This window comes from Euleptes europaea, chromosome 7 (assembly GCF_029931775.1).
Source record: "Euleptes europaea isolate rEulEur1 chromosome 7, rEulEur1.hap1, whole genome shotgun sequence".
Lineage (NCBI taxonomy): Eukaryota > Metazoa > Chordata > Lepidosauria > Squamata > Sphaerodactylidae > Euleptes > Euleptes europaea.
The window spans coordinates 59,864,946-59,885,447 of NC_079318.1; the positions used below are offsets into that span (position 1 = coordinate 59,864,946).

Genomic DNA, 20,502 nt, shown 5'->3' on the forward strand with positions numbered 1-20,502 from the left:
TAAAGAACCCAAATGTGAAACTGCTGAACTCTTCACAATAATCTATAGTTTGCCCCTTACTGGTTGCCAAGGGGATGGAGAAACAAGCCCACTATTTTCAGTTGGCTTAAGGACCGTGGTGTGATTAGAGTGGTAACATAAGTTTTGTGTACCAATCTATTTCAGGCTCCCAACGAGCTTCTTCTATCGCAGCATCACGGCTGGAGCAGGCCATGTCTGAAGTAACCATGCACAGTACTACTTTGAAGCAAGGGCCTATGCAACTGTGGACAACTCTTGAACAGATTTGGTTGCAGGCTGGTAAGCCTTTTGGATATTCTTTTTATGATGTGCCAGATGTTTGCTGTCATTCTCAATTGCAGATTCCAAATTCTGCCAAATGCCTGGATAAACCGTGTCCTTCCTCTTTAATAAAAGCTCACTGTGATGTTATTTACCGGGTGGTGTTGTGTACTACCATGTCAAGAAAAGCTTTACCTGCCCATTTCCACACATTAAGCTGTTTAAGGAATGTGACATTTTTCTCCAAGTCCTATTGAAGATTCTATTCTGTTCCAGTGATCTGTTTTGCAGCTCAAGGCCTCATGTATTTTCATGTAGCTTTCAGTATAGTTTTCCAGTTGAGCTTGTAACCATCGATATGAGCCTCCTGTTGTGTGTGGCCCAAAAAAATGGCTCTGTTGGCTCCTTAAACCATATAAATGCTTTAGAGGGCTAGAGGTCCAAGTGAAGAATCCCAGGAGGCTCATTGTAGTTTTGTGACCATACACAGGTTGACCTTCCATGACCTGGGAAGGAGCCTGGAAACTGCAGGTCTGTAATGATAACTCATCTCCAGATGTAAATGTAGGATTGGGCCAGTCAAATTCAAAACTCAGGCATTTCTGCACACTAAACTCCCTTCAGTTTTGCAGCTGTGTTTAGCAAATCTCAGCTGATAACCTCAGCAAGAAGTAGGATCTACTTGTTCCTTGTGGCTGACTTGGCTCATCAAGATTGCTAAGAGAGAATTGTAAAAGATCAGAAGTAAATAACCCAGGAGGGCCAACACTAGCTGTTAATTTGCATAGCACTCTTTCAACCCATCTCTTCTTAAAAAGCCCCTTCCCACCAACCCAACATTGTTTAATTCTTAGGGACTTTTATAGTCCTCCTTCATGTAAGAACATGTATTTTGAAATGAGAATGGAGAAAACAAGGTGCACAATCCACCACTGTGCTGGGCTATTAAAACCACCGGCTCTTGTCTCTCTCTCTGGAATTTCATTCCTCCACCCCACCCTAGGCTTTCTTGTCTCTTTCTTTGAGGAATCAGTGGTGGTTGCAATGAACATATCAGTGCCTTATACTGAGCCAGAACATTGTTCCATCTAGGTCAGTGTTGTGTACTCTGGCTGACAGCAGCTTTCTAGAGACTGAGGCAGAGAATTTTTCCCAACTTCTGTTACCTGAGATCTGTAACTGGAGATGCCAGGGATTAAGCCTAGGGTTTTCTGAAAGCAAAGCTTGTGCTCTACTAACTGGCTACAACTGTGCTAGGGCTTAGCTGGTTGGAAGGAAACCTCAGCTTGATGATAGACAGATGTAGCTTCAGCAGTGAGCCCATTTTGAAAGTGAACTGAACACTGTTGAATCACACGTACAGCCTTCGCATCAGGTATGGTTCAGGGGAGACCTGTTCTTATTTTCAGTACAAAATGGAGTTGCACAACAATGACTGATCAGCTCTTGTGCTGATTAAAACACCAACTCCCTGCGTTCTCTGAACAGATTTCAACATATTTAAAAACCAGCATTTAAAAAATGAAAAGAAAAATTTAAAACAAATATGCTAGGAACTTAAAGGGAAAAAGGCAGATGCCCCATGTGAAATGTAGGAGGAGAAGTGAATAGAAAGAGGTTATAAGGAGTTGATTTATGGGTAGTATATGTGTCTTTATAGGAACAGAATCATACCTCATCCTGCAGCCCAAACCCTGCACCTATTGCAGGTCACAGGCACCTGTCTTCACCCTTCATTTACCTCAGGATTCCCCCTCCTTTCCCAGATCTTTGTGTGTGTGTGTGTGTAGTGCTCTCAAGTCACAGCTGACATGGAAATCCTGTAGGGTTTTCAAGGCAAGAGATGTTCAGAGGTGGTTTGCCATTGGCTTCCTCTGCATAGCAACCCTGGAATTCCTTTGTGGTCTCCCATCCAAATACTAACCCTTCTTAGCAGCCACGATCTGATGAAATCAGTCTAGCCTGGGCCATACAGGTCAGAAAAAGATCTTTGTACTGCCTTTCAACGTTGCAATCCAAAGAACACTTTCCTGGGAATAAGTCCTACTGAATAAAATGGACCTTACATCTGAATAGATCTACTTAGGATTGCTCCCCATAATGTCCCACATTTCCCCCTTACCTGTTCAAAGAGGCTTGTCCCATAGTTTGAGAATCTAAGCTTTGTTGTCAGGAATAGGGAGATACTTTACCCCCCCCCCCATGCAGTTTCTGTTTGGCATTTCATTGGCTGTTGGCTTACTAGCTATTATTCCATCATGCTGAAGTTGTTGTTGTTTTACCCCACAAGTCATCCATGTCTGTTTGTGATGCTGTATTATTTTAAGCCTCTTTATTTGACTGCAATGCCTTGCTCTGCTTGCCATTACTGTTGCTCTTAACTAACCCCTTGCTTTACCAAATATGGCCACTCACAGAAGAGTTGCTCTGGTGATTTAATCCTGGATTGGCTCAATGCCCACTGCATGAAGTCTGCAGACGTTAACAGGTAGACTGTTAAATCATGTTCCAAAGTATATATGCAGAGCGATTGTTAAAATATCGAGGCTCTCTAAATTCTCCTGCCAAAACTTTCAGGAAGGGTCCTGTTTTTTTCCTTCCCCAAGGAGCATGTTAGGCATTTACCCTTAAAGAAACATTGGAATGAGTACACCATCGATGTGCAGTGCCCTGGGATGGAAGGCAGCACAGGACAATGAGCTAATGGAAAACATCTGTTCTCTTGAGTTATGTGCACAGTAGGAACTTTTTTCCCATCACATAACATTGTAAATAAATTTATTTTTTTTGTGAAGGGTGAATTCCTGGGAAACCAAATTGTCAAATAAGAAAAAGGGTGGGGTATTTAGGGACAGTCCCAAAAAAATTGCAGGGTCAAGGACTGGAATCTTTGCCTGCAATTTGCCAGGTTCCATATAGCATCATCAGCGGAATCTGCTGTTTCTCCAGGGAAAAGTGGTCATAGATCACTGTTGGGTCTCGCTCTCCCTTACAAATATTCATGCTTCCCTTCAACCTGCCAAATACTTTCACTTGCGGCTGTGATTTTCTTTTTCCTTATTAAGATTTCTATACAAGCTGTGTCATGGCCAAGTAGTTGCTGTGGCATAAATAACCTTAGCCCTGACCACATTGCCTTTTGCGTATCACTCTCCTGCAGTGAGATTTTGGGGAACAGGCAGTCTCTTGAAAAAGCCTTGAGAATACCCACATGGGCTGTATGTCAAGTTCAGACAACCAGGGAACACAGAAAATATTTCTCAGTGGGTGCCTAGGGACAGAACAACTTTGTGGTTATGGTGAGGGATTTTAGAAGCAAGAAGCAATTCTTAAGCTACATGTGGGAAAACATGTGGAAGTCTTGAGACTTGGGGATGAAGTAACCACTGGGCCATAGCACTCGATCTACCCAGGTAGTACAATACACAGACTTATTTCCGCATCATCAGCTGCAAATCCTTCAAACTAACAATACCTGCAGTAGCTATCAGTGACCTGATTTTTTTTTTTTTATGCCTGGTGGTTCACACTGCAGAAATCCACTTTTAAAAGCCATTTGACTTTTAGGGGCAGAAATCCAATTGTTCTTGTCTTCATAGTGATGAGAAGAAAAAGATTCTTGATATCTTTTTGGAAAGCATCCAGAGCTGCCAATTGATCAGCATTTAACATGAGCCAGCACTAGACTGTGCTTCTTTTGATTGTACATCAGTGGAGATGTGGCTTGTCCACTGATAAAAAGGCTGATGTGAAGTCACACTAGTCAAGCAAGAACTTGGCCTGCACTTTGCATACTGCAGTTTGGGGCATCTTTGCTGCTGTTCTGGAGGAAATGGACATGAAGCAGTGGTTTAAAAGGCAGGATACAAATGCCACAGATCAGAATCTTGCTGACCCTGGGAATCAGGTGTTTAATTTAGCATTCTCCTGTTCCAGCTGGGTTGAGAGCACAGGGGGTACTAGGTAAATTCTAGGAGGAACTGACCTAGGGCAGAAATTAATCAACTTCAGGACGCAGGCTGTGGCAGCAGAGAGCAAATAAAAAAAAAATAGCCAACTGACCTAGGGCAGAGATTAATCAACTTCAGGACGCAGGCTGTGGCAGCAGAGAGCAAATAAAAAAAAATAGCCAACTCCAGGCAGCTGGTCAGAATGAGATACTGCAGGACCAGGGAGAGCTCCCAGGTTCAGTAGGAGTCCATCTGACACATTCCAACACTCAAATGAATCCTTATCCCAAAGCAAGTCTGTCAGAGTCCCTCCCTCTCAGGGCGTTGCAAGTTATTTAAAGGCCCAGTGCTCTGGCTTGCAATTGAGCTGTGTGGCATTCTTGAATGGTTTAAAATTTGAGCCACATGCTTTCTTCAAGTGGGAAACCCTTGGGAGGTTGGTGGTCTGTTTGACAGAAATCACAATGAAAACATTATGTGTAGTCACAGAAAAGTTGCTTCTCAAGCTGAAAATTTAGCTGTTTCAATAGCAATGAGACTTTCTGGCCAAATGATCCTGGCTGGATGCAATCATTAGAATAGCTGTCATCAGAGGAGGACCGGAGGTTAAAGAATCCACCTTGACTCTTCTTGAGAAAGACAGACTATAAATACTTTAAAATAAATGAATTCAAAACAGCTAATAAGTTCACAAAAAGTTACTAGCCCATTTGGGGCATATGGCCAGAAAGAGAAAGAAAACGGATTCTCTTCTGAGCATGCAATGTGAAGCTCCTTAGCAGCCGGCACAACCCCATGCCAGCATAAGTGCCCCTGTAACCTGGGATAAGGGGCACTTACTCCATCCTTGGGGCAAACACTCTGGTGTCAGGGAGCTGCACTGGCCCCCACCGCCAGCATAGTCGCACCGGCAGGGAGTTCCCGGAAGGGAAAGCTTGTACCGGCATGCGGGGCATTCCTGGGGTTGGAGCTGCCTTTAGGCAGCTTTCTAACCCCTTTCGCCCTGGGAACGCCCCCTTGCACTGCGGCATTGCTATGGCACCTTTTTTGGTGGTGCAGCCTCACTGCAGTCAATGGGGGCATTTAAGTTTATTTTAAAATTGTTTTAAAGTTCTTTTCTGTGACCGGGAAGCCTCTGTGGAGGTGGTGTGGCTGCGCCACTCCCGGCCGCTGCCTAACTGCTCCCCCCTTCAGGAATGGGCTGTAATGTATCCAATTGTCTCTGACTGCTCGCCTGGAGGTGATTTTTGCTCTGTGCTGGGTAACCAGATATGGAGGGATTTATAGACCTGATTCAAACTATTCTTCATTCTTCCTGTCTGATTTCTGCTGCACCCACTATAGGTTTTATAGATTAGCTGTGTTTCTGGTTCAACAGTATGCAGAATGAATGACTAACAGGAGCATAAAATTAAATTTCTTGGAACACTTGTTTATTGTAAGCCTAAATAATCTCCCTTTGTCATACCATTTTTCTTCTCAGTTGGCTATGTACTCATCCTTTCCTCTTGTTTTCTAGTCATTCAGCTGCTTTTCTTCTCCTTCTGTCAGGAAAATGCTGACTCCATCAGCATATGTAAAAGAAAAATAAGTTGTAGAGCTGCTTTTAAAGTTTTTTTTAATTGAATGCTGTGCAAATTAAGTCGCCCACACCATCTTTTATTGATTATATCTGTGCTTGAAAATAAATGGGATAGGGTTTAAATAAGTCCCACTGTTGTGAATATGCTTTGTTGTCTCATTTAGATCCACTATTGTTGCTCTTATTGTTTAAGTGTTTTTATATATTTAGTGGTTGCAACTGAAGAGGATTTACAGGCCCTCACAATTGCGCAGTAGTTGAAAGGGTGGAAAGTGCTCTTCAGCTCTCGTTTGTGAGAGGTACACGTATCTGTACCCAACTTCTCCCCCCCCCCCATTGTAAGTGGAATTGTTGGTTGCTAACAGATTGACGAATATGGTAATAATCTTATGCAATATTCTGCGTGCTATCCTCATTTAGCTCCCAACTCAGCAAGATATTTTATGCGTCTGTCTCTTTTTAATGCATGCGAATAAGCCTGCTGATTTCATGCTCAGTGTTCACTGCAAGTTTAAGTACCTCTCTGAAAAGGAGGAAAAACAAAACTCAGATTTAGGACTGTGCCTGAACTTCATTTGCATCCATATTTCATTTTGAAAGAATACTGCCTAGAGCCGCTGGTAAGAGAGGGGGCTAAGAGGACAAACTTATGGGAGCCCTGGTCACCCTTGGGGCCCAAGTAGGCTAAATCAATTTGCTATTGCTAACGCTATTGGGCAAGTGCTTTGTATGTGTTCTTCTGAATTTGATGGGGACCACAGGGAATCTTTGTCTGGGGCCCATGTTGGCTGTCAGCTGCCCTGTGTGTGTGTGTAAAGTGCTGTCAAGTTGCAACCTACTTATGGCAACCCTGTAGGGTTTCAAGGCAAGAGGCCCACAGAGGTGGTTTCCCATTGCCTTCCTCTGCATAGCAACCCTGGTGTTCCTTGGTGGTCTCCCATCTAGTTACTAGCCAGGGCTGACCTTGCTTAGCTTCTGAGATCTGAGGAGATCAGGCTAGCCTGGGCCATCCAGGTCAGGGCATCAGCTGCCCTGACTCTCTCTATTTTAGCTATTCTGTAACTCAAGCAGGCTCACCTCTGCCTGAGACTTTGGGGAGCTGCTGTCAGTAGGAGTAAATAATCCCAGGCCAGACAGGCCATTGGTCTAACATAAAGCAGCTTAGTACATTCCTTGATACATAACCATCTTGTGCCCTAAGTCAGTCCTAGAAGGTATTATCCTTAGGATGTTGAATTCTGCTTCCTCTGCCTAATTTAGTGCTTTTCCCATGCTCATGCATAATTGCAGATTTCACTGCACTCTGACTGGGTATAGTATGGAGCCCCTGCTTGTGGCTTTGATCAACACTCCACACCTTGAAACTGATAAGGAAAATCATATCCCAGAGATAATGTTGGATCTTTCTGTGGCCTTTGATACAGCGGACCATGCAATGTTGTGACAGAACAGGGTGTCTTCTCCAGCCCAGTCCCTAAAGACATTTGCCAAAGCTGGAACTAAAGTTAGAGCTTATAGCCTAAAGTGCTGCAAGTATGAAATACTGCTGCTTTGACTAGGCAAGAGAAGGCGCTTAACATTTGTATTAGGAATAGCCAGTCCACAGGTTTCAAACTGCCAGTCAATCATAGTGGCTAATGAAGCACACATCCATGCCTTAAGGTGGTTCTGAGAGCTGAGCACTGTTGTCTTCAACTCCATAATATCACTGCGATAGACTGAAAACAGGCCATCATAAATAGGCATGTTGCTGTGGAATACATCTCTTAATGAACTTCTCCAAACAGGGAATAACACATTCTAGAATCTGCAATTGATAAGTGAGTCACTGATAATCCTAACCAGTAATGGATGTGGGTTTCACCTAACTGGCTTTCACTAGTCAGTACATGCAGAACTTGTAGGGTTGCCAGTTGGCCAATTTTCCAGGTTTGTCCCCTTCCGTTTTTTCTTCTTTTTCTGCTGTCAAGTCACAGCTGACTTATGGCGACCCTGTAGGGTTTTCAAGGCAAGAGACATTTGGAGGTGGTTTGCCATTGTAATGGAGGAAATAAGCTGGGTTTTAACTGTTTAGTGCCTTCTTAGGCAACATTCTGTGCTGCACTTTTAACTCATTTGCTTGTAGCATAGGCTTTCAGCCAATTTTAACTTTCATTTCCAGATGAGGCTTTTATATGCCTCGAAAGCAGCTTCCCTGAACGATGATCTTTAGCTGCCTTTTCTGCTTCCCTTTCCTTTTTGATATTCCCTAAACCAGAGAGAGGGGTGGTCGTAAAGAGAAACAGAAGAAGAGAATTGTGTGATTTATCTTGGCTCTTCCCCTTGAACATTTCACTCCACTCTGTGCCCCTCAGCTCTGTCCCTGGCCAAACGCACACATTGCCCATTGACACAACTGAGCTTAGCTTTTTGAAACCTCTGATGTCATCCTTGGTTGGGTGGGCCTTAGGTCAGACTCTGCCCCTATAAGGTTGCCATCCTCCAGGTAGGGGATGGGGATCTCCCAGAATGAAGACTAATCTCCAGACTACAGGGATCAGTTGCTCTGGATTCCTTGGAGGAAGGCATTCTGCCTTGGAGGAAATCATTCTATGGCATTCTGCCCTGCTGAGGTCCCTTTACTCCCAAACCCAGTCCTACCCAAGGCTCTACCCCCAAATCTCCAGGAAATTGCCATCCTGGAGTAGGCAACCCTACCCTTGATTGGCCAGATTTGTGCCTTCCAAAAGTTGGCAATCCTAACAGAAGGCTAACTCTTAATTGGTTAATCTCATGCTTCCAAACATATCTTTTCCATCAGTGGGTAATAGCAGCTGAAAACGTGTGGTCATTTTTCACATCACCAAAAGTTGTGTCCATCGTGTTCCCAAGCAAAACTAAGTGGAAATATTCATATATATTTTTTGGGTAAAACACCATCGCCTGTCACAAGAAGTACAGTTTAGTTTAGCTGTACCCCCCCACACACACCAAGAACCTAGAGAAAAAGAACAAGCAGGCTGAGATTTAAAGCTTTAATAATATTTCTGCCTCTAGCGATTGTTGTGATGTGCATTTCATGTAAACACTTCTGGTAATCTTTGACAGTAGTTAATAACACTCAGATGGCTGACTTCAGCACTGCGCTACTGACAAGAGGCAGAGGGTTAGAGCTGAAATTAAGGCAACAATAGCAGTGCTTCCCAAAAAAACCTTAAAAGAGGCTAACATTACCATGGGGATTACAAACCACCAGCAGCTAACATTACCAGTTGCTACAAAAGTAACCAGGAACACGGAAGTGGATTTTGCCCATTTCCACTCCTCCTTGCAGTAGCCCATGCTGCATGGATTTTCAGTCCCCCTGGGGATGCTGGGGACAGTGATCACCACCAACACAGCAATAAGGCTCTTGACGCAGGTGGTGTACAGGAATAAAATACATAAAGGTCAAGGTCCCCTGTGCAAGCACTGGGTCATTCCTGACCCATGGGGTGATGTCACATCCCGACGTTTCCAAGGCAGACTTTGTTTACGGGGTGGTTTGCGAGCGCCTTCCCCAGTCATCTTCCCTTTACCCCTAGCAAGCTGGGTACTCATTTTACCGACCTCGGAAAGATGGAAGGCTGAGTCAGCCTTGAGCCAGCTACTTGAAACCAACTTCCGTTGGGATCAAACTCAGGTCGTGAGCAGAGCTTGGACTGCAGTACTGCAACCATTAAAGACTGAAATTGTTTAAAATGAATAAACGTCAAACTCTAAAACTAGAAAAGCATTTGCAGCGAAAGTTATTTTTAAACAACGTAGCAGAGGGGGCCATGTGATAATAAATAATATAATGGCTTGGATCCCATGGAAGATCTGCACAGGTGGAGGGAGAGGCTATTTTAGCCAATTCCCCCTTCCTGCTACAGACCTCCAAATCCCTCATAAAGCTGTTCCTGAAAGTCCCCAGTCCCCCAGAAACCCCAGAGGACCATTTTGGGCTGCAGCAGGAGGAGGCAAGGTGATAAAGTAGTAGAAATCTTTTCCATCTACAGAAATGTCCTGTGTATCCAAGCCATGAATATATTTAATTCTCAGCATGGCTCCATCTGTGGATACTTAAATCTAGAGATTGGAGCCATGAACAGAGAAAACAGATCTTTCTACAAACCTGACAGTTAGAGCTGAAATTAAGGCAACAATAGCAGTGCTTCCCCACCCCACAAAAAGGGCTAATGTCACTATGGGGATTACAAGTCACCACCAGCTAACATTATTGGTTTCTACAAAAGTAACCAGGAAAATGGCTTGCGTGTGAGGAAATTATAGTGACCAACACCAATGTAGCAATAAGGCTGTTATTGTACAACAGCAGCCACCTCATAAATGCCAGTGGGGTGTAGTAGTTAGATTTTCAGACCAGGATCTGGGAGACCCAGGTTTGAATCCCCGCTCTGCCTTGGCCCAGTTTCATGCACTCAGCCTAACCTACCACACAAGGTTGTTGTGAGGATAACATGTAAGAAAGGAGAATGGTGAAGGCTGCTGTGGCTCCCTATTGTGGAGGGGAAAAAAGTAAAGATCCCCTGTGCAAGCTCCAGGTCATTCCTGACCCATGGGGTGACATCACATCCCAACGTTTACGAGGCAGACTTTGTTTACTGGGTGGTTTGCCAGTGCCTTCCCCAGTCATCTTCCCTTTACCCCCAGCAAGCTGGGTACTCATTTTACTGACCTCGGAAGGATGGAAGGCTGAGTCAACCTTGAGCCGACTACCTGAAACCGACTTCCGTAGGGATCGAACTCAGGTCGTGAGCAGAGCTTTTGACTGCAGTACTGCAGCTTAACACTCTGTGCCACGGGGCTCCTGTTGTGGAGAAAGGGGGCATATAAAGGAAGTAAATAAATAATAAATATACTGAAGATGTTGGATAGATAAAGGATAGGTTGGTCACTGGGTGGGTATAAGAGAAGGATTCAGGGAAAGGTAAGGATATGGGGTTGACAGGGCAAGGGGAAAGAGGAAACAGTGTGGGGAATGAGTTGCCCTACACAAGTCCTTGCAGGTTCCCCTCCTTGTAACTGGGCCTGACATGGTGGCTGGCACCACGCAACTGGTTCTCCTGGGTAGATGCTGCCAGGAAGAGGGAAGGTGGGAAAGTTGAAGACTGGGGGAGGAGGAGGGAAGGAGAGAAGGAAACCGGAAAAGGGGAGAGGCTATGAGGGTTCTCAAGGAAGAAACAGCAGGAATAGTAGGGGAGAGGGAAATTGTTTCCAAATTCTTCGTGAAGATATTAACTTGAAATCACTTACAGTTTAGTAAACAAAACCTACCAATCACTGTTAGTAGAAAAGGGCGTTTTTAAATATTTTCCTTGGCTATTTTCTTTTTTCATTCTCTATTACAATACCGCATACCACATCCAGAATACCCTTCAAAGTGCATTCTTAATTTACAACCCAATACACAGCAATTCATATGCACCATGAACAATCCCACCCACCCCCATTAAAGCTGGCATGTGGGAATTCAAAAGTATTTTTCCAATCCTACTTGTTGTTACAAATGAAACAGCAATTTATAATGGAGTCAGCTGCTCACCAAAGGTGGATTTCCAGGCCATGAAATTATATATATTCATTATATATATTTCCCCCATAGCCATAAAGAGGAACTACCACATTTCTTCCAATGTCAGATATTTCAGTTTTAAACAAATGGTTCAATAAAAATGAAACTTATTCTTCTGAAGGTTTTGTGACGACTTAATAACAGTTGCATGTCATGCATAATAAATCTTAGCTTTGCATTAGCAAAGAAATTTGAATTGATAGCGTCAGTAGCTTCATTAGTATTCTTGTTCGATATTTCTCCCTGTAAAAAGCTGTAGAACAATTACTTTGTGTTGAACAAAGTAAATAGGGGAGCAACCCCATTTTATTAGTTCCTTTTTTCTTCTAAAAAATATTGATCTACCTGTTATATACTGTGGCTGTGTGTTAACACACACAATTTCATCTCTGATATGAAGATTTTGTAAGTATTCAGTTATGCAAAATCTCATTAAACAGAGCTCAGAAAAAATTGCAGCTTACGTCTTATAATCTAATAGTGAAGTGTGAGTACTTAAATCTTTAATACTTAAATCCATGGATCGGGCCCACACAAATTAAATCCAGATAGTTCTGAAAATCTGGGGGACTCCCCAGGTTTGCATATCTAAAAACATTTAAAAATACATTGGGGAGTTAAATCCCCCCAAAACAAAATTGTCTGCACGTGCGACGGGTCTGGAGATGGAGGGGAAGCAGGGAGCCACACTGTACCTTGCAGCGACTGTGGTAGTGAGGTGGCTGGGAGCTGCAGCAGGTCCAGCAATGAAGCCCAAAAGCTGTACCGGGCTTGTGGGTGGCAAAGGTGATTATACTGGAGGGAGGCGGGAATCATCGCAGACTACGCTGGGGTTGTCAGTGGAGGAGGAGATGGTGGGGGCTGGAGCTGTGGAGGACTTGCTGGTGGCAGCATCGATGGGGACAATAGCTTCACTGGGCTCGCCAGCAGCAGAGGCCATGTTGGGGAAGGCAGAAGCCGTGGCTAAGAGCGGGAAGGGGTCCCCCTGTATCACAGGTCCCCACTTGGAGAATTCTAAGGATCAAACCTGGGTGTATATCTGTTTGTTCACTGGAGCCTCCTACATTAAACCATCCAAAGCTCTAGAACTGAGAAAGAATGGGGCAGTGTTGCTCTACCAGGGCCCAGGATATCTCCACACACAGAGAGGCAGCCCATTGACTCAATCTGACGGGGGGCTGCTTCACCGTTGAGGTTTAATTCTACATTAGCTCCCAACACAACATTGGGGTATAATATTGTCCCAACCATACTTTCCCTGTCCTAGGGGCATGGTCTTTCTCAAACTAACTTCCCTCCAATCATTGGAGGACGAGGGCAGTGGAAGTGTATCATCAGGAAGTCTGGATGGAAGGTGTGCATTATTTAAAATTCTTCACTGGGCTACCATCAGGCTACTTTGGGGCTTTAAAAAAATCAGTAATTGCTAGATGAGTATAATGTTATGGCATTATGTTCCCATGATCTACTGGCTCCTCTGAATTCCCAGCTTTATTTTTTTGTTTTGTTGGTTTGTTTCCAGGAACTAACAGGTCATGGCAGTAAATCATTATAATGTTATAGTGATTGAGCAAATACCATTTTTAAGCCCCCAAATAGTCCTATGGTGGGGTGGGGCGGCAGGAAAATAGTGGCCACAGTAGGCTGAGGCAAGAAAAGTGCAGGGGAAATTGCCATGTGGATGTTCCACTGCTGCTGAAAATGCCTTTGCATTCACAGCAGTAACAAGAGTTACACAGAGAATCGTTGCCGTGTAGAAATAGCCCAAACTACAAGTACTTCAGGGTCACACAGCAGCATGCTTCTTCATTCTTCTCTGCAGCTGCAGTTCTGAGTCCTGACCAGTAACCTTCACAGGCTGCATTCAGACATCACAAACAAACCTGTTTGTTCATGACAGGCATGAACTCATCTTGTTGCCATATATCATGTGTCATGTCCAAATGCAGGCACCTGGACAAACTGGAATTTGTGTCCTGTCCACAGTTCTTGTGAGGAGGAAATTAACTTCAACTTGCCTAGGCACTTGCATACAGACTTCTGAAATCAGTAAGACTTCATTCATGCTGTGTACATGAGGAGATGATGGAGGAATATGGGATTATATGGGATGAGGGACTAGGAGTCTCAAACCTTCAACGTTGGCAGAAAAATTCAGGAATCTGGAAGAGAGGTCCATCAGGGGCTGCTGCCAGGGTGATGAAAGGAAATCTCCACATACAGAGGCAGTAAACCTCTGGATACCAGAAGAGGAGGCCTTTTACCTCCATGCCTGGTCTGTTGTCCTTCAGGGACAAATGGTTGACCACTGTGTGAAATAGGATGCTGAACTGGATGGAACACTGGTCTGATTCCTCAGAGTTTTTCTTATGATCTTAACCCTACTGCCTGTTCCATCATTGTAGTTTGCCAGAGGAGTAAGCTGGTGTCCTGTGGAATTTCAGCACTACCACAGCACATGGTGGCCTGACCTGGATAGTTCAGGCTAGTCTGCTCTTATCAAATCTCAGAAGCTAAGCAGAGTCAGCCCTGGTTAGTGCTTGGATGGGAGACCACCAAGGAAGTCTAGGGTGCTATTCAGAGGCAGGCGGTGGCTAACCACCCTGTTGGTCTCTTGCCTTGAAAACCCTGCGGGGTCTCCATAGGTTGGCTGCGACTTGATGGCACTTTCCACCACCACCACCACTGCTCATGGTGATAATGTAGTATTGCAGCTACTGGCTCAACAGGGGTCACTTGACACACAGGAAGCAATAGAGTTCCACCTGGCACAGCAAAGCTTTGGATTTGTGCCTGGTTTCTGGGTCTGTACAACTTGTTGTAGATACTGCCAGAACTGCTCTTGACTGTCTGCCTGCTTCCTGGCTCAACAGCCTGCTTGGTGTCAGCTTGCCTCCAGACTGCCAGCCCTGACAATGACCTATTTTACAGGATTGCGAGGATTACGGAGCTAATGTCAGTAAAGCATTTGAAGAACTTAGGGAAAGTGCTAAATGTTAACAGTGTGTCCCATTTTGCAGAGTCGACTTGTTTTGTTCTTCATAATGCTACGTAACATTGTGTGAGAGAAGTGTTTCCATCTTAATTCTGCATTTGAGGTATTTTTGTTGCTAAACATATATTGCAGCCTTTTCCGTCCCAGTACAAGCGAAGCAGAGAGCTCATATCTTGAAGTAATAGGCTAAATGCTTCGCGTGCATGCATTTCTATGTTCAATCCCTATCAGTAAAAAGGGGAAGGATCTCAGACACCAGGGACCCCTTCCTAAGACCTTACATAAAGCTGGAAGAGACCTCAAGGCTCATCTAGTCCAACCCCCTGCACAAAGCAGGAAATTCACCACTATCTCCCCCTCCCCTCCACCAATGACTGCTCTCAATGTCCAGAGGAAGGCAAAAAAATCTCCAGGATCCCTGGGCCACTCTGACCTGGAGGAAAATTTCATCCTGACTCCAAAGTGGTGATCGGCATGTAAGAAAAGGCCACGAGAGCTGAGTGCTGACTCATCCCTTCCTGCCCTCCCTCTCATTATCTGCTTAAATTTTCAGAATTTGGAGACTACTGCTATTCTAGATAAAAAATGGACGTAAGCTTCTGCCTGGGATCTCCAGATGGCTTACTTTCCAGTCACGGTACATAGGCAGTGGGAGAAGTAGCCATAGGGAATGAGGAGCCCTGGCCATGCATGGAACCAGTCATCATTTGATTTGTTTAACACTGGAATCACCTGGAAGGTTGTGAGGAACGGCTGGGTGTCTTGTGGGGAACGTCAGTTTGGGGGCCGTATAAGGCCTGCAAAATCATTTGGTCGGGCCCTTCGTGGGTCCTGGCATATCTCTAGCTCAGAAGGATCTAAGACTGGCGATCCGCCCCCTCCCGCGGACAGGAACAGCCTCTATTCAAGGCGTATGTGAGGTTTTTTTGCCGAGAAAAGGAACCCTTTTCCTCCCCTTGCAGAAGAGTCGTTAGCTATGGAGCTGCTAGGACTGCCCAAGAAACTGTGTTAACCCTTTCCCACCAGGGCCATGGAGAAACTACGTGGCAGCCACTCGGAGCCATCTCTTGGTCGTGCCTCTTGGCTAAATGTTTGACCGAATATAGCAGGCTAATTTTAAGTTTATAATTTTGCATGGCCCATGAATGATGATATAAATATCCAAATGGCCCTTGGCAGAAAAAAGGTTCCCCACCCCTGCTTTAACCCAAACAATGGGGAGTAGCAGGAACAGGTGCTCCAGAAATGCCACCCAGGTGGCCCCGCCCTGTTGCTGGGCCATAAACACAAAGCCCTGTGACAAGGGTTGCCACCTCTGGCTTGAGAAATTCCTAGAGATTTGGGGGTAGACGTTGGGGAAACTGGAGTTTGGGGAAAGGAGGGAGCTCAGCAGGGATGTGATTCCATAGTGTCTGCCCTCCGCAACTACCATTTCCTCCAGATGAACTGATCTCTGCAGTCCAGAGATCATTTGTAATTCTGAGAGAACTCTAGGCCCCACCTGGAGGATGGCAACCCTACTTATGATCCCATGTGAGGCAGGAAAGCATTTAAAGTGTAAGCAGCAGAGGTCAAGGATAATGCCTGCAGGGTGCTTTCTATGTAGAGCAGAGAGAAAGTGACAGCAAAGCAGGGAAGAGAGCTGGATGGGAAGCTCTGTGAGGGAATAGAAAAAATGGGGCAACCACCAGGCCAGGGATAGTAGGGGGGCTCTCACTGGCTTGTTTTCCCTCATACTCATGAGGGGAATTGCTTGCCCCTCTAAATAACACTAGGACAAAGGAGGAGCTCCTCTATCCTTATATTAGGTAAAGCAAACAACAGATTTATTGTATGGCCAATAAATAATCCACTTTAGAAGCCCTTAAAATATACAATTCCTAACAATCCAGAAAGCACATTTTCAAATGGCTATATCACAAACAGGTATGTTTTACTTGTGGCACAACATTGCATTCTTAAGCTACAACATTCTCAGCGTTTCTGAGTTGCAGTTGCCAGAATAAAGATTAGGAACACATTAAAATAAATTGCTTTTTTTTTTCTCCCCCGATAGCTGAACTGTTCATGGAACAACAGCATCTCAAAGAAGCGGGCTTCTGTATCCAGGAGGCAGCCAGTCTCTTTCCCACATCTCACACTGTGCTGTACATGCGTGGGAGGCTCGCGGAGATGAACGGCAGCTTGGAGGAGGCTAAGCAATTGTATGATGAAGCACTAACAGTGAATCCAAATGGAGTGGAAATCATGAACTGCCTGGTGAGTGTGCAAGGGTCCAGCGACAGTCGGTTGCGGCTTGCTCTGTGGCCATGTCAGGCAGACACATTCTCAGCAGTTGCATTCTGAAAAGCAATGCCCGTGGAAAGAGAACGGATATTCCTTTCTCAGAAATCCCAGCCTTCTAACCTGGGACACGGTGCATGCTTTTTTTGGTGATTAATGTTTTGTGAATGCTGTGATCCATGTGAGCACGTATGTAGACCCTTGGGGCCCCTATTTGAGGTATCAAGTTATTTACCCACCCTACAGTGCTATTGGAAGGATTACTTGTGATGAAGTTGGATTTTTTAAAATGGCATTGTGTTTCCAGTGAGCTATTGTTGTTGTAAAGAGAGTTAGAAAGAATAATTTCTGCTTGGGTACTGGAATCCTATTTTTGGGCTTGGAATGTTATAGCTGCCATCTGACTGATCCAATCAGTTTCCAAAGCAAATTCCCTCCTGTAGAGGGGCCTGTTTGTCCCTGGTGAACTGGCAGTAATTAGTGCAGGACTCATCCATCTCCCTGTAGGCTGTAATGCCTTTATTTAGAAAAAACCAACTTCAAACTCTGCAGCAGATTTTAAGTAAAGGACACCAATCTAGTGACAAACAACCTCTTTGAGTTTATTGATTCGTCTGCTGCTCTTCCCCCCCCCCCGTCAGAGACAAAAACAAAGGGAAGTCTTACCAAACACATTTGTAATTCTGTTCAGTTGCATTTATTGATAAATAATTGGAGACCTGTTTTGGGGGTGGAGGGACTGTGTTTTGTATCCTGTTGGGAGGTAGTAGACTAGTAGACCATTCATACCCACATACCAGTAAGCCAATACCCCACCCCCTGATCCCTGCAGTCTTATGCAGTGTGGTGTAGCAGTCCATGAAGGATGCAAGTGATGACAGAAAAGAGTCAGGGCAAATAGATGGTGCCTCTGCAGGCCACCTGTAGAAGACAAGAAGATTCCAACTTGAATAGAAGGGTTGCAGTGGGCCTCCCTAAGCTTGGCTCCATGAATTGAGCTCTCAGAACAGCTGCAGTTTTTGCAACACCCGTCCCAGCATCAGCAAAGAAGAATGCATTATTTTTAGCTTTAGCAGTAAGTACTGATGCTTTGTATGTCAATGTGGTTTATGAGGCTTTCACCTTTTTAGCAGGGCTTCTGTGATAGTAACTGCAGCCCAACAGAGAGATGGACATACATACGGGGCAACAAGAGCCACCTTGAGGACTGAATGCCAAAAGGCAGGATATAAATTCCATAAATAAATAAAATCCCTTGAGCTTTGATAGATACTGCATCTATTTCTTGGGGAGAAAGTAATAAAACATGCAACACAATGGGTTAGGAAAAGCCTTCATCTGCTGGGGATGTAACTACAGTTACAAGCTTAGGATCTAGTCAGGCAACATCTGTATAGCTGTAGTTCAAATGCTTAACAATAGGTCTTAACAAAATTAATAGAATAATTAGTGTGATTAAGCAACTAATGGTTTGATTACAATCAAAACAGTGGCTGTGACTAATTGTTTTCCGGGCACACACACACACACACACAAGGCCATTTTCCTTCTGCCTTCACTGCTGCGTACTACTCCTCAGATGACAGAGCTGGGGGCCTATAGCCATATCTCTTGCTATTATTTTAGCTGCCGATCACCAATTAGATAAGTCATCACATTGTGTGCTTCCCCTCCCCCTACCAGAAGCCACAAAAAAATTGGAGCAAGAGTGTGGAAATGCACACTGTGATACCCTTGCACTGTGGGTTCAATATATGAGCCTATATTGGGAGGGGGATTCAATCAGGGGTGCTGTGTTTAGTAGCTGTCCCATGTCAAGTGGTTCTGCTCTCAAAAGTAAATCTACAATACAATTTTCTGTATCATGAAAAGAGTCAGTTATTTGGCAATACTCGTCTTCCAAAATTGGTCTCTGTGAGGAAAGCTAATATGTCAGGTGAAAAACTAAGGCCATAAATAATAACCTCTAAAATTCTCCCAGGGCGCAAGGAAGCAGTCCTAAAATGGCAAAACCAACAGAATGCTTATCTGCTTTAGATGTTTCTGCGTTTGGTTGTTCATAATATTGTGCGTGCAAACTTGCTTTCAAATGCATCACTTCATAATAAAATAAGATCAAGTCTCCCATGCTATAGCTTATTTCTATGTCTTCATATTCATCATTACGTAATGACTGAGCTCAACACATTCCTCTTTCCCACCCTTATTTATGAAATTCTCTATTTTACTTATTGTATGTGACCATACCGCATCCAATCTTATTGTATCTCTGTTTTTCTGATATGCTAGTAGTCAAAAAGGGCAAGAGTCCAGTAGCACCTTAAAGACTAACAAAAATATTTTCTGGTAGGGTATGAGCTAAGTGAGCTGTGGCTCACGAAAGCTCATACCCTACCAGAAAATATTTTTGTTAGTCTTTAAGGTGCTACTGGACTCTTGCCCTTTTTGACTACTACAAACAGACTAACACGGCTACCCACTGTGAATTTTCTGATATGCTGTTAGCTTAATTAAAACATATATTTCTTTAACTTTAACCAGCCATTCCTCTATCTTTGGAGTTGATTTTTGTTTCCAGTGACTGGCAAAGGTTCTAGCCACAGTTATCATATGTAACACCATACAAAGTTGATCTTTAGCTAGATTAGGTACCAGATTTAACAAGAATATCTCGGGTTTACATGGAATATCAACCTCCATTCCAACAGTTAGACATTTCATTATTTCAGACCAAAATGATATAGCTCTCTCACATTTCCACCACATGTATATAAAATCTTGTTTTCTATCACAGTACCAACAGCTGTTGTTTTCTGATCTATGGATTTTACTTAGTCTAAGTGGGGTTATATACCACCTATATACCATCTTTATTAGATTTTCTCTCATTTGCATACTGACTGTAAAATCTAATCCCTTTGGGAAAATGTGTTCCCATTCTTGGTCACTTAACGCTCTGTCTAAGTAAGTGTTCCATTTATCCTGATATCTCGTTGTTTGATTTAATTTATCTTTAAGTATAATTGTATATATTTTTGAAGTTGGAGTTTTGTCTTGTAACATCAGCTTCTCAAACTCTGATTTATCTTTAATTTTGGATATGTCATTTTCTTTTAGGTTATTCCAATATTTTTTTATTTGTAAATATTCTAAAAATGTAATATTAATTTCTTTTTTATCCATAATTTTACATAAAGGTTCTAAATTATTATTTCTAATCCAATAATTACGTTCATTCTGTTTATCTATCTTTATTCTATGTGGTAATTAGAATTCTGGGTTCTCAGCTAAGATATTCCATAAAAAGGAAGACATTGAGGAAATATCTGGAGCTAGTTTCTCTCTTAGCGCATCCCATTGCTTTAGAATGGTATTAATGCAATTATTATCTTTGTTGTAGAAATTTTTCCTATAAGTTTTTTTAACCCAAAGCCATCTATTTAGCGGGAATTTAACAAAGTCCTGCTCAATTATGATATATGGTTCCTTTTCATCATTTACTATCCATGATTTTAACCACTTTATCCTAGCCACCTGATAATAAGTTAATAAATTTGGCATACCTATCCCTCCTTTGCGTTTAATCTCATATAGGTTATTGTTTCTAAATCTATTCTTTTTATTTTGCCAGATGACTCTATTACAGATCTTTTGCCATTCTTCAATCATTTTTTCCGGTATGTCTACAAATAAGTTATTAAAAATAAAATTCAATTTTGGCAAGATTATCATTTTAATTAGGTTGACTCGGCCTAAGAGAGAAAAATTCAAAGGGAGCCATTTCTGAAAACAATCCTTCAGTTCTTTCGCTATT

At 43.4% G+C, this 20,502-nt stretch overlaps 1 protein-coding gene across 3 annotated transcripts in view; it reads left to right on the top strand.

The window, feature by feature from the left end:
* The window catches only part of TTC7A (tetratricopeptide repeat domain 7A), a 195,325-nt gene that overhangs the window by 137,380 nt on the left and 37,443 nt on the right, over positions 1-20,502 (top strand). For 2 of the 3 annotated variants that reach the window (XM_056852546.1, XM_056852545.1), the window contains exons 18-19: positions 166-300; positions 16,462-16,664. In XM_056852546.1, coding sequence (XP_056708524.1) covers positions 166-300; positions 16,462-16,664 — 338 coding nt within the window. The remainder of the gene's footprint in view (positions 1-165; positions 301-16,461; positions 16,665-20,502) is intronic. The other variant, XM_056852547.1, reaches the window with a different exon arrangement.